At 36.2% G+C, this 12877-nt stretch overlaps 1 protein-coding gene across 1 annotated transcript in view; it reads right to left on the bottom strand.

The window, feature by feature from the left end:
* Positions 1–286: 286 nt before the first annotated feature.
* Positions 287–12877, bottom strand: part of LOC149770965 (tetratricopeptide repeat protein 12-like) — a 97506-nt gene continuing 84915 nt past the window's right edge. Inside the window, exon 17 of the mRNA XM_089948931.1 lies at positions 287–7358. Coding sequence (XP_089805057.1) covers positions 7289–7358 — 70 coding nt within the window. The 3' untranslated portion in view covers positions 287–7288. The remainder of the gene's footprint in view (positions 7359–12877) is intronic.

Genomic DNA, 12877 nt, shown 5'->3' with positions numbered 1-12877 from the left:
ATTGTAGGTCACAGTGACCTTACTTTGGTTGGTGCTGTACTTGCCATGGAACAGCTCCAGACCAAGTTACACCAGTCTGCACATAAGTGTCCCATAAAATGAGCTAAATGCAGATGTAAACAAAATGTTGACACTGGATAAGATGGACTGAGAGATAGACTGATAACATCAATACATGGTAGAGTTGCTTTGTAACTTAGCAACAAAATAAAACAAACTATTTACATGTACTTGAGAACTAAAATGGACAGGAACTTGGAAAAAATTACACCCACAAATACAAGAGTCAGTGTCATGTTGTTTATTGGTGTCACATTAACGAATGAAATAATGAAATCACCTTAAACTTTTCACATTCTACATTTCTAAATCATGAAAATGAAGATCAAAAGAAAATCTAGTGAAATTCATGGAAACTAGTTTTCTATTTCATGAACAATAACGGAACTAATTTGATTCACAACATTTAATATTGTAAAACAGTTAGTTAAACTCTTTAATTACTTCACAATTTTGCTCATTTTAAAATGCAACAAGATTATTTACATGAAAACCTAACTGATATACAATGGTATCCCACTGTAACACTGTTCTTTGGAGCAATGAAAACGTATATCGAGGACAGCTTATATTGGGGTACATTATAGAGAAAAACTGAATAAGTACATTCTTATTTTGAAGCAGCATCCTCTAAATAGGAGTACAAGCTCCTTCACAACCATCTGAATACCATTATTTCTCACTTACCAGATTCCAACTGCAAACTGCACAGACCAAGATCTGTATGCGCATTATGTGCCAGCAGATCTTGATCTATGCAGTTTGTTAGGCGTATTCAATTGAGTATTCAAGCAACATAGACCCTGAATATTTAGCACAATAGCAAATTAATACTGAACCTTCTGAAAAGGAATTCTGTTTCCTTTTTTTTTAATAGTGCATGCATGGTATGATGGAAGCAAATTCACCTAGTTCATCATAAACACAATATTTGCTTATTGTTTTATAGTTTTGTTAATTACAGCTTTACCAGATCACACATATCTATTTGATTCCCCATCTTTTTTTGTTGAACTTCTTGGATATTTAACCATAATATACAACCGGGGTGGGTGGGTGGGTGGGAGGTATAACAATATTTAGTGTCCTAATGTTTCTGAGTATTCAGTGAAAACAGCACCAACTGTTTTGTGAAATCAGCTCTTCTTTGCATCATAATAGCTATGTCATCATACTGTGCATGCAATGTACAGATGTCAAAGCCTATTTTAAAAGAAAGAATTGCAATGCAACTACGTTTCACAATTTGTATATAAAAATACGCCAAGTTTCAACTAAATACATAATACTACACAGTAATCCTAACACAGAAAGGTTGCTAGAATCGTAGCTGCCTGAGAAATTTTGATTGTAAACTATGATCAGCAATACATAGGCCAACACTAAGATGATTAAATAAAAGTATCTGGTCAGTGAAGAGCAATTCTTACATTCTGTTTATGTACCGTCATGGCAGACAAAACTTAACATATCAGATGACTGACTAGTGTGGATTATTTCTTTTACAGCACTGTACCACAAGTTATTTAGTGCCATAGCAACTGAAGTGAAATGCCTTGCCAAAGAATACACCATGGTAGTCGAAGCTAATAAAAATAGAATTCATAACACTGTTCATGTTGGTAATAAAATAATTGCTGACAAATTTCACAACATAATTTTTTTCCTGCCTCACCCTATACAATTTTACCAGTTCCATCAAATTCTATAAAATGCTTATCAAGATATATGATTCTCACACTCAATTAAAACATAATCCATTCTGTTCATATAGTTGGGCTCATTAACACTAGTTCAATTATTTTGTGAACATAAAACACAAATGGAAGATAACATTTTCTAAAACGGCTATGTAAAAACTACATTTATTTAAATAAAAATAAAATGAAATGATAATGGCATGTGCTTTGTAGAAAAGACTGACTTAGGCAGGTAAAGTGTGTGTGTGATTTTGGCTTGTTATTGTAGCTTTAAAAAAAAATCTGTCACATCGCTTCAGTGTCTGCAGTGTGTCAGTTTATAGTGATATCTAGCACTGTGGCATCATGCTGCAGACATGTAGCATGGTGTCCCACCCAGTCACACTATCCTGAAACCAGTCCAACCAGTTCCAACACTAACCTCTTAATGCTGATAGATGTTAGTACCATTTTGATAAGTCTTTGATATGATATGGCCTATGTTCGATCTTGCATTAGAGGCAGACACACTAACCGCTAGAGCAGTTGCCTGGTAAAGTAAATGGGCAGTACCTAGTCAAGCAAATGGGCAGTACCTAGTTAAGCAAATGGGCAGTATCTAGTCAAGTAAATGGGCGGTACCTAGTCAAGCAAATGGGCAATGCCTAGTCAAGCAAATTGGAACCTCCTAGTTAAGTAAATGGGCAGTACCTAGTCAAGCAAATGGGCACTACCTAGTCAAGAAAATGGGCAGTACCTAGTTAAGTAAATGGGCAGTACCTAGTTAAGCAAATGGGCAGTGCCTAGTCAAGAAAATGGGCAGTGCTTAGTCAAGCAAATGGGCAGTACCTAGTCAAGCAAATGGGCAGTATCTAGCTAAGTGAATGGACAGTGTCTAGTCTAGTAAATGGGCAGTACCTAGTCCAGTAAATGGGCAGTACCTAGTCAAGTAAATGGGCAGTACATAGTTAAGCAAATGGGCAGTACCTAGTCAAGTAAATGGGCAGTACATAGTCGAGCAAATGGGTAGTGCCTAGTCAAGCAAATGGGCAGTGCCTAGTTAAGCAAATGGGCAGTACCTAGTCAAGTAAATGGGCAGTGCCTAGTCAAGTAAATGGGCATTACCTAGTCAAGCAACTGGGCAGTATTCATTCAAGTAAATGGGCATTACCCAGACAAATACTTTTAACCACTTTAAATTTGGTGCTATCACATTCGATATGTGGTTGAAAAATGCATTTTCTTGGCTACTAAATTTTGACAATCCTGCTAACATGGTTTTCTTTGTTCAAAACTTCATAGAAAATAGAAATGCTGCTTTAATCTTATCAGATTATCCTCATAGGCATACAAACATACACATCTTTTACTCTGTCTATGTCAAGTGGTATTCTTTAACGAGGTTTTCCCAAAAAATAAACTTAATCTAAAAACTGGGCAAACTTCATTTAAAAATAAAATGTTTTAGTGGCTTGAAAATACAATGAAGCCAACCAATACCAGCCATAGTACGCACACATACCTTCCATAACTCATTTATCTGACAAATGTATTTTGTCTATTAATTGTATTATGAACACTTTCAAGAATAATGAAGCCCAAATGTTCCATTTAAAAAAAAAATACATATATGGAATAAATTCTTTAATAGAATTGAAAATCTTGTCAGTTTGTCTCCAAATGTTTATAAACATGACTATCAAACATTATTCGTCTCCATCAAGTAGTTTTTGTGATATCCTGCTAAAAAGTTTCTCTGGACAGACATGACTAAATGCGGTAGTTGGGGGGGTGGGGTATACAAATTACATAAGGAAATGGAACAGGAGCAATCATGATGTAGTCTAGCCGAAAATCCATATTCCACAAATAATCATAAATCTATAATAATGTCTGCCTACAGTGACTGTGCTTAAGGATGACATTTCCCCAAGACGATGAAGATAAATTGTTCTTTCTGATACAGTATGAGATATAATGGGCCTTTCAAAATGGCTAACACAGTATGTACACTCATACAATATATCTATAATTAAACATGGACAAAATAATGCAAATCATTCATTTTCTAAATTTTTGCAAAAATTAAATTTTTTATCATGTGTAAATTCACTGATATAAAACTTGGAATTCCCAAATATAATGAATTCAGTTTCTTTTTAATAGTTTCTTTTTTTGGGGGGGGGGATTGATGTCAACATCTGATAACAATGCATACAAGATTTAGCTCCAATGAATGAGGTTAGTGGAAATATAAATATGACATTTTTAACACTATTTCTGTTTTTAATATAAAAACAAAATATATATTCATGATTTCACTGGCACAGTCATGGTGATAATGATGTACCCTTGTGCATTCACGGCAGATGTATGAAATAATGTTAGTCTGAAGAAGAAATGGTTACATATGGGAAACAATGTGGATTTTCTCCAAAAGAAGGACTTCAGTGAATGTAAATTATATTGAATAAACACTTAAGTCACACATTAGTTTGGTACAGTTCCAATGACCTTACTCAGGACATTTCAGCAATCTCTGACTGATTACAATACCCACACATTACATATTTTTTATATAAATCCTAACTTCTCTGTAGTTAACGATATGTATTTTTGATGTCCCTTTTGACTGTAGTATAGTCTTCAAAAATGCAAACAGGCAGGGCAAACCAAGTAACCCAGCACATCCCATCCATGGTTATTGCATTTCTTTAGCACAAAAACTTAAACCCACAATGTCCCATTTCAAAATTTTCCTGGATAGGGAAACAGAATTACATGTTACATGAGCTTCAGTTTTGAGCTCAAGATTTTGTTCAATCTATCAAAAATGATTTCATTTCTCTGGCAACATCATTTACAGTCTCAAATTGAAAAATCTCAAACTCAAGTTCACAATTTTGTGATCTGCATGCCTGGCATCCCAAGTTCAATACCCAATTCTGGCATGTGCAGTTGCTGATACCATGTGAAAGGTATCCTCGTTGTTCCTCCAATTGGGATTCTTGCTTTTTGGTGTTTTACAGCACACCAACACTGATATTCTCGTCATTTGGGTGTTTTATAGCACACCAACATTGATATTCTTGTCTTATTTGGGTGTTTTACAGCACACCAACATTGGGATTCTTGTTTGTTTTTGTTTTTTTACAGCACACAACATTGATATTCTTGTCTTATTTGGGTGCTTTATAGCACAACAACATTGGGATTCTTGTTTGTTTTTGGTGTTTTACAGAAAACCAACATTGACATTCTTGTCATATTTGGGTGTTTTACAGCACACCGACATTGGGATTCTTGTTTTTGGTGTTTTACAGCACACAAATATTGACATTCTTGTCTTATTTGGGTGTTTTACAGCACAACATTGGGATTCTTGACTGATTTGGGTGTTCTACAGCACAACAACATTTGGATTCTTGTTTGTTTTTTCTGTTTTAGAGCACACCAACATTGATATTATTGTCTGATTTTGGTGTTTTATAGCACACCAACATTGGGATTCTTGACTGATTTGGGTGTTTTACAGCACACCAACAGTGATATTCTCTTCTTCTTTTTTTGGTGTTTTACAGCAAACCAACATTGGGATTCTTGTTTGTTTTTGGTGTTTTACAGCACACCAACATTTATATTCTTGTCATATTTGGGTGTTTTACAGCACACCAACATTGATATTCTTGTCTTATTTGGGTGTTTCACAGCACACCAACATTGATATTCTTGTTTGTTTTAGGTGTTTTACAGCACACCAACATTAATATTCTTGTTTGTTTTTGGTGTTTTACAGCACACCAACATTTATATTCTTGTCATATTTGGGTGTTTTACAGCACACCAACATTGATATTCTTGTCTTATTTGGGTGTTTTATATCACACCAACATTAACATTCTTGTTTGTTTTTGGTGTTTTACAGCACACCAACATTTATATTCTTGTCTTATTTGGGTGTTTCACAGCACACCAACATTGATATTCTTGTTTGTTTTAGGTGTTTTACAGCACACCAACATTAATATTCTTGTTTGTTTTTGGTGTTTTACAGCACACCAACATTTATATTCTTGTCATATTTGGGTGTTTTACAGCACACCAACATTAATATTCTTGTCTTATTTGGGTGTTTTATATCACACCAACATTAATATTCTTGTTTGTTTTTGGTGTTTTACAGCACACCAACATTGATATTCTTGTCTTATTTGGGTGTTTTAAGCACACAACATTGGGATTCTTGCTTGTTTTGGTGTTTTACAGCACACTAACATTGATATTCTTATCTTATTTGGGTGTTTTAGAGCACACAACATTGGGATTCTTGCCTGTTTTGGTCTTTTGCAAAACTGGGATTCTGTTTTTGGCACTTTACAATATATCAAAATTTGGATTTGTTTTTGGTATTTTACAGTACACCAATATTGGAATTTTTGCTTTTTTGGTGTTGTACAACACATGAACACACATTTTTTAAATATCATACCAATGCAAGCAGAGAAAACTTCAGAAACACAATGTGTCAGCTGACGCAGGCTGATCCAATGATAGGATTCAAACCTGCATCATTCTGCTTGAAAGTGCAACACACAAACCACTGAGCCACCATGGTTCTCACTACCATATGAACACCAGCATAATACACATTGTATTGTTGTTATAATTTGGCAATCAATGTAAATTTTAACAAATTTAGTTACTATAGAGATAGAATTACCAACATTTCTGAACTGATTTAATACTTTGCCACCCATATTTAATACTGTTTGTCAACTGATTAAATACTGCTTGCCAACCATATCTGACAAATTTCACTTATATCAATTGACTTGAAAGGGGAAGTCCATGAAATTTTCATTTCCTATTATTGGCATATTAAGTTTACAAAGACAGAAATTTAAAATGAATTTTGTAAATTCCATACTTATGGAAATATTTTACTTAAAAGTAATGAAAATCTGCTCTGTGTAGAGATAAAATTCATGAATGATATGAAATCTTCAGAGGATCTTGGAAGAGCCTGTTACATCATAAGATTAATTGGTGTTCAGGGCAGTGCTTTTTATGCAAAAGGTAAAAATGTTGTTTGAGTTAAATATTTTCATAAATCAAACATTGAGCACAATTAACCTTAAGTTCTGTCTGCTTTTAAACAAGAGGTACGATTTTAGGTGAATCCTGGTCATGAAGAACCTCAGAATGATGCCTTTGTCAAAGAGGTACAAATTTAGGTGAATGCAGGTCATGAAGAACCTCAGCATGATGCCTTTGTCAAAGAGGTACAAATTTAGGTGAATGCAGGTCATGAAGAACTTCAGCATGATGCCTTTGTCAATGAGGTACAAATTTAGGTGAATCCAGGTCATGAAGAACCATAATGCCTTTGTCAAAGAGGTACAAATTTAGGTGAATCCAGGTCATGAAGAACCTCAGAATGATGCCTTTGTCAAAGAGGTACAAGTTTAGGTGAATCCAGGTCATGAAGAACCTCAGAATGATGCCTTTATCAAAGAGATACAAGTTTATGTGAATCCTGGAGGGAGAGTTTACTTCATATACTTCATGCAAGTGTGAAGAATTTCAATGCCATGCAACTCTCGTAACCTGTCAAGATGTCTGAAAAGAATTGAAAAGAAAATTATGTGCTGAGACACATTAACAGAATAGGTCTAGAAATAATACTGTAAAGATTTTATTTATAGTCATGTATGTTTTGCCAAGGAGGACTGCCTGCTACTATTGATGAATTTCACTTCATTCTGTCAGTGAGTGATTCAGCAGTTACAGAATGGGCACAACAGTGTTGTATAAAGGTCACAACTGGGAGTGAAACTCCCTAATAGAATGCTATGGATAACTCCCTAACAGAATGCTATGGATAACTCCCTAACAGAATACTATGGATAACTCCCTAACAGAATACTATGATAACTCCCTAACAGAATACTAACAGAATACTATGGATAACTCCCCAACAGAATACTATGGATAACTCCCTAACAGAATACTATGGATAACTCCCTAACAGAATATTATGGATAACTCCCTAACAGAATACTATGGATAATTCCCTAACCGAATACTATGGATAATTCCCTAACCGAATACTATGGATAACTCCCTAACAGAATACTATGGACAACTCCCTAACAGAATACTATGGATAACTCCCTAACAGAATACTATGGATAACTCCCTAACATAATACTATGGATAACTCCCTAACAGAATACTATGGATGACTCCCTAACAGAATACTATGGATAAGAAAACTGAAGGACCCCTGCAAAGACTGGGCTTTCCAATTCAAGATGGGCATGCCAGCGGCAACTGTGCAGACTAAACTCAGTGGGTTTAGTTTGAATCTGCAATTCAGTATTGACATTAGATTGTTGTGTGAATGTCATGGAATGGAATAAAGTGAATGTCAAATGAGAACAGATGTGAAGGAGATATCGTCTCCCAAGAACTGAATAAATTGGGAAAACCTACAGTGCTCAATGAAAATATTTTACTTCATAGAAACTAAGTTTATGCAATCAAGAAAGTGACAACATATACATTTTCTTGGCTATTAAATAATTACATTTTTGTCTGAGCTAATTTGTGAATGTTTGGCTTAGGAAGAAGGTTTTATTGTTTTCAAAGATAAATAATTACAATTGAGAGAGCAAGAAACTGTAAACAGAATAAAGCTTAAGGTTTTAATGCAATTAAAGATAGATAATTGAAATTATTTCATTTTACTGTTTTCAAATATAAATAATTAATATTCCATGGACCTCTAAGGTATTATTGTCTTAAAATATAAATAATTACAATTATTCAATGGACCTCTACAGTTTTATTGTCTTCAAAGATAAATAACTACAATTATTCTATGGACCTCTATATTTGTTGTTTGCAACAATCATGAAATTCACAAAACTTGGTACATCAAAAATAAAAGCGAATTCACTGTTGTAAACAGAACTCATCATAATATAGTTCAGTATGGTAAAAAAAGTATACCTTTCCAGTTTTCTGAAGAAAACCCCCCAAATTACTTCACCAATTTAAAAATAATAACTAGAAACCATGCAACATGAGAGTTCAGTTGTTTTGAGAACATAAATGAATGTCAATTTCAATTGGCATGATTTTCAGAAGATGACACCTAATACAACAGGAAGTTATTAAGGGTTATTTTCTGCAAGGTATTATGGGTATGACTGGCATTAGGTTCTATTGTAGCAAAAAATATTGATATACGAGGTAATAAAGTGAAATTATAACACTATAACAATTTTATACATAATGCCCAGTAGAAAATCACCCAGACTGTCTTAGAAAAATGGCCAATTCGCACATGAATTCTGTGTTTGCCATCATCTACTATAATATGTAGTCCTAGCTAATATCAGCATTCATTTACTGCTTGAAATCACTGAACTTTCATGATATGGTTTCTAGTTATCATTTGAATTTGGTAAAGTATTTTCATTTCTGAAAACTGGAAGTAATTAGTACCTACTCAACCATGTTAAATAGATTTTAACTGTCCTACCCAACTCCACACATCCCAACAATCCCTCTGGATCTGCTCCTGTCATACAAATTAATGTGAAATCACTATTTTCATGGATTTTATGCTTATCACTATCATGAATTTAAAGACACAATGAATGATTACTGTTCCGTGTAAATAGAATTCTTTGGTAAATTATTCTTCTCCAATAATACTTACTAAATCACATTAACATCTGGATTACTCTCTACTACCTCCAAATCCAGTGCTCTCAAAAAGATGAAAAACAAGTCAGTCTGTCGATACAATATGTAGGCAAGGGGAAGCAACTCTTAAGGATAACTCCCCTTCACTCTTCAAGGTGACCACTGTTGTCCCAGATGTAAACAGTTTTAAGCTGAGCAAAACCTTTAACAGGGTGCTCTCATTGCAAGTAAGCATGGAAGGATTTTTAAGTAATGTGATCAGGAAAGAAATAAAGGAGAAACATAGTTTGCTTTTGCAATCCAATGCACTACCTCATCACATTAACATTTGGAGAATATGTAATTGGTGGAGGAAATGCTGAGCATCCAACCTCTACCCATGTCACCCTGTAGCAACATGACTCTGAAATGATGAACCTTTCCTAAAATTAGTTCAAGACAAACAAAGGAAATGTGCTTGCACAATTGTTAGATAAATCCTTGTAGAATATCAAACCTGATTATTGTCTTACATTCAAAAGTTTCCAGGAAACCGAGTGAAAGAGGCAAAGTGATGCCTTGTGTGAGATTGTGACTCTGAAATGATGAACCTTTCCTAAAATTAGTTCAAGACAAACAAAGGCAATGTGCTTGCACAATTGTTAGATAAATCCTTGTAGAATATCAAACCTGATTATTGTCTTACATTCAGAAGTTTCCAGGAAACTGAGTGAAAGAGGCAAAGTGATGCCTTGTGTGAGATTGTGTTTTAATGAATGGGGCATGGCAACTGTACTGGCAGATTTTTTGAGCTCTCTCCTATTTCAAGAGTTTAAATTTTCATTTGTCATACCTGATCCAGCGCGAGTTCAGAGTACACCAACTTAATAAGACCCTTTAGTCAAGTAGCCTAAACTTTTGGGGTTTTTCTTGTTTTCCAGGCTTACGTGGAAGGAACAGTCTGTTATGGCCATTACAGATATTCTCCTTGTGCTTCAGATGTCAAGTACAGGATCCTGTGGCTTAGCTTCTCTCCAATCGAGGCAAGAGAACAAATAGTTATTTGTCGGTTGCCTAGTGATGGTAACCTGATCTCAGAAAGTAAAACCAGGCTGAATCATTAGAATGACTTGTGAGTCATTGCAATGGAACAGCATGTAGTTCAGAATCATGGACATTGCCTTTAGTTCACTTACCATGCATGCTGAAGCTAACACTTACTGAAAGCAAGTGTTGAATGATAGACACTTCAGTGAGGTGGAGAGAGGTGGAGTGAGGTGGAGTGAGGTAGAGTGAGGTGGAGTGAGGTGGAGAGAGGTGCCTGAACTTATATGAGCCGAGTCACCTCAAGACCCTGATTGATTCCCTTTTGCAAACAAAGTGAGTGAGCATTGTCTGGATATGCTGGACAGGTCAGAAGGTCAATGCTTCATCCAATATCATCTCTTCCATAATGTCTGAAATGTGCCTGAGATCAATGAATGGTGTCCCTTCCTTGTTACTGGGGATGACTTCTTGTCCTCAAAGAGAAAGAGGAGTTAGCTGGTTGGGAAATGAAGGCTGAGAGTGGTGTGAAATCTTTGACATGTCAGTAGTCAATGTAAACTTGCCATTCATATGCCTCTACCTGTTGTAGTTCTCTCCATGAATGAAGCTCTGAACTCCCTTTCTGCACATGGCATCCCTGAAAAGAGCTAGACATTAAAGAGGAGCTTCTCTGGACTTGGATGGAATAGAGGCAATCTCAGCTGCTAAAGCAGGATGCTATTTGAAATGATTTTTCTGGATATGTCTGTTTATAGATTAAGCAGATCACTCATTCTGGCTCTGTCCCACAGAATTTGGCTCTGTCCCACTGAATCTGGATCTGTCCCATTGATTTTGGATCTGTCCCATCTCAGTGGGTCAATCAGAACTAAGTTGCAGTCTATCCCCTTCATATTCTGAATTATGTTTGCAATCAGAACTGATGTTGACATTCATTATCTGCTGATTAAAAGAGTACTGACAACCCATGCCCATGGGTCAGGGTTAGGGTTAGGGTTAACCCTAACCCCTGGGTCCAGAAATGGGCAGATGAAGGTGGGCAGTTTCTTGTTCCACCTTGTTGCAAATAGGTCTAGCATTGGTCTGCCTCATAGGCCAATCTCAATGGAAGAGTGTCAGATAGAGACTACACTGCATGAAGGAGCTGGCCTCTCCTTGATAATGAGGTGTTTAGAACAATAACCCAGGGTGTGCTGGACCTGTTACTATGAACATTAATGAAGGTGCAGAGGTTTGGTGATTTTGTCACACACACACACTATCAGAACTGTCTTTTCTAGGAATTATTCCAATAAGCATGGACGTATTGATAATGGCCTCTATTTCCTATGGATTGATATGAAAAGTCTCTTCAAAGTCCAGAAGTAAGTCAGCTCCTCAACCCAACAGAATGAGATCTAAACAGATTCTTATTTCCAGCTTATTTCCCATGGGTTTCTAAGGGTATTCCTGCCCTTATATTGCCACTGAAGGAGGAGTGCTTCATCTTGGTCAAGATCATATTATGGTGCTCTAAACAACCCAAGATCAGGTATAACTATGGGAAAAGGGCTATCTGCTGCAGGTGCATGCAAAGGCAGCTTAGGCGTAAAAGGTCCACTGCCTCACTGAATAGGATGAGGTGTTGAAAAAGAGAAACTCCCTCTGTCAAATGAACATCTTGGTTCATATCTTCACTAATGCATGAATAATACTTTTGATTTATTTGGGAGTGAGACGTGTTAAGAACTCCACACCTAGACTGACAAAATGTTAATCTGGGACTAGGTCCAACTTATGTGCACTGATTATCCAAACTGCAAATGAGTGAAAAAAGGCTGTTCATGTTAAGAACCCAAATAAACTTACTTTTTGCAGCATGTCACCTAGGTAACACCTGTCACTGCTACAGGTGACATACTGAACTGCAATATAATGCAGGGAAAGGACAAAGGGCTTAGATTTAGGTCGAATGGGATATAATGCAGGGGAAGGACCAAGGGCTCTGACATAGGTTGAATGGGATCTGTCCCACTGAATCTGGATCTGTCCCATTGATTTTGGAACTGTCCCATCTCAGAGGGTCAATCAGAACAAAGTTGAAGTCTATCCCCTTCATATTCTGAATTATGTTTGCAATCAGAACTGATGTTGACATTCATTACCTGCTGATTAAAAGAGTACTGACAACCCATGCCCATGGATCAGGGTTAGGGTTAGGGTTAACCCTAACCCCTGGGTCCAGAAATGGGCAGATGAAGGTGGGCAGTTTCTTGTTCCACCTTGTTGCAAATAGGTCTAGCTTAGGTCTGCCTCATAGGCCAATCTCGATGGAAGAGAGTCCGATAGAGAGCACACTGCATGAAGGAGCTGGCCTCTCCTTGATAATGAGGTGGCCAGAACAATAACCCAGGGTG

This window comes from Sinohyriopsis cumingii, unplaced genomic scaffold, assembly GCF_028554795.1.
Source record: "Sinohyriopsis cumingii isolate HCF-2022 unplaced genomic scaffold, ASM2855479v2 utg002173l, whole genome shotgun sequence".
NCBI lineage: Eukaryota > Metazoa > Mollusca > Bivalvia > Unionida > Unionidae > Sinohyriopsis > Sinohyriopsis cumingii.
This window is presented reverse-complemented; position numbering and strand designations above follow the sequence as displayed.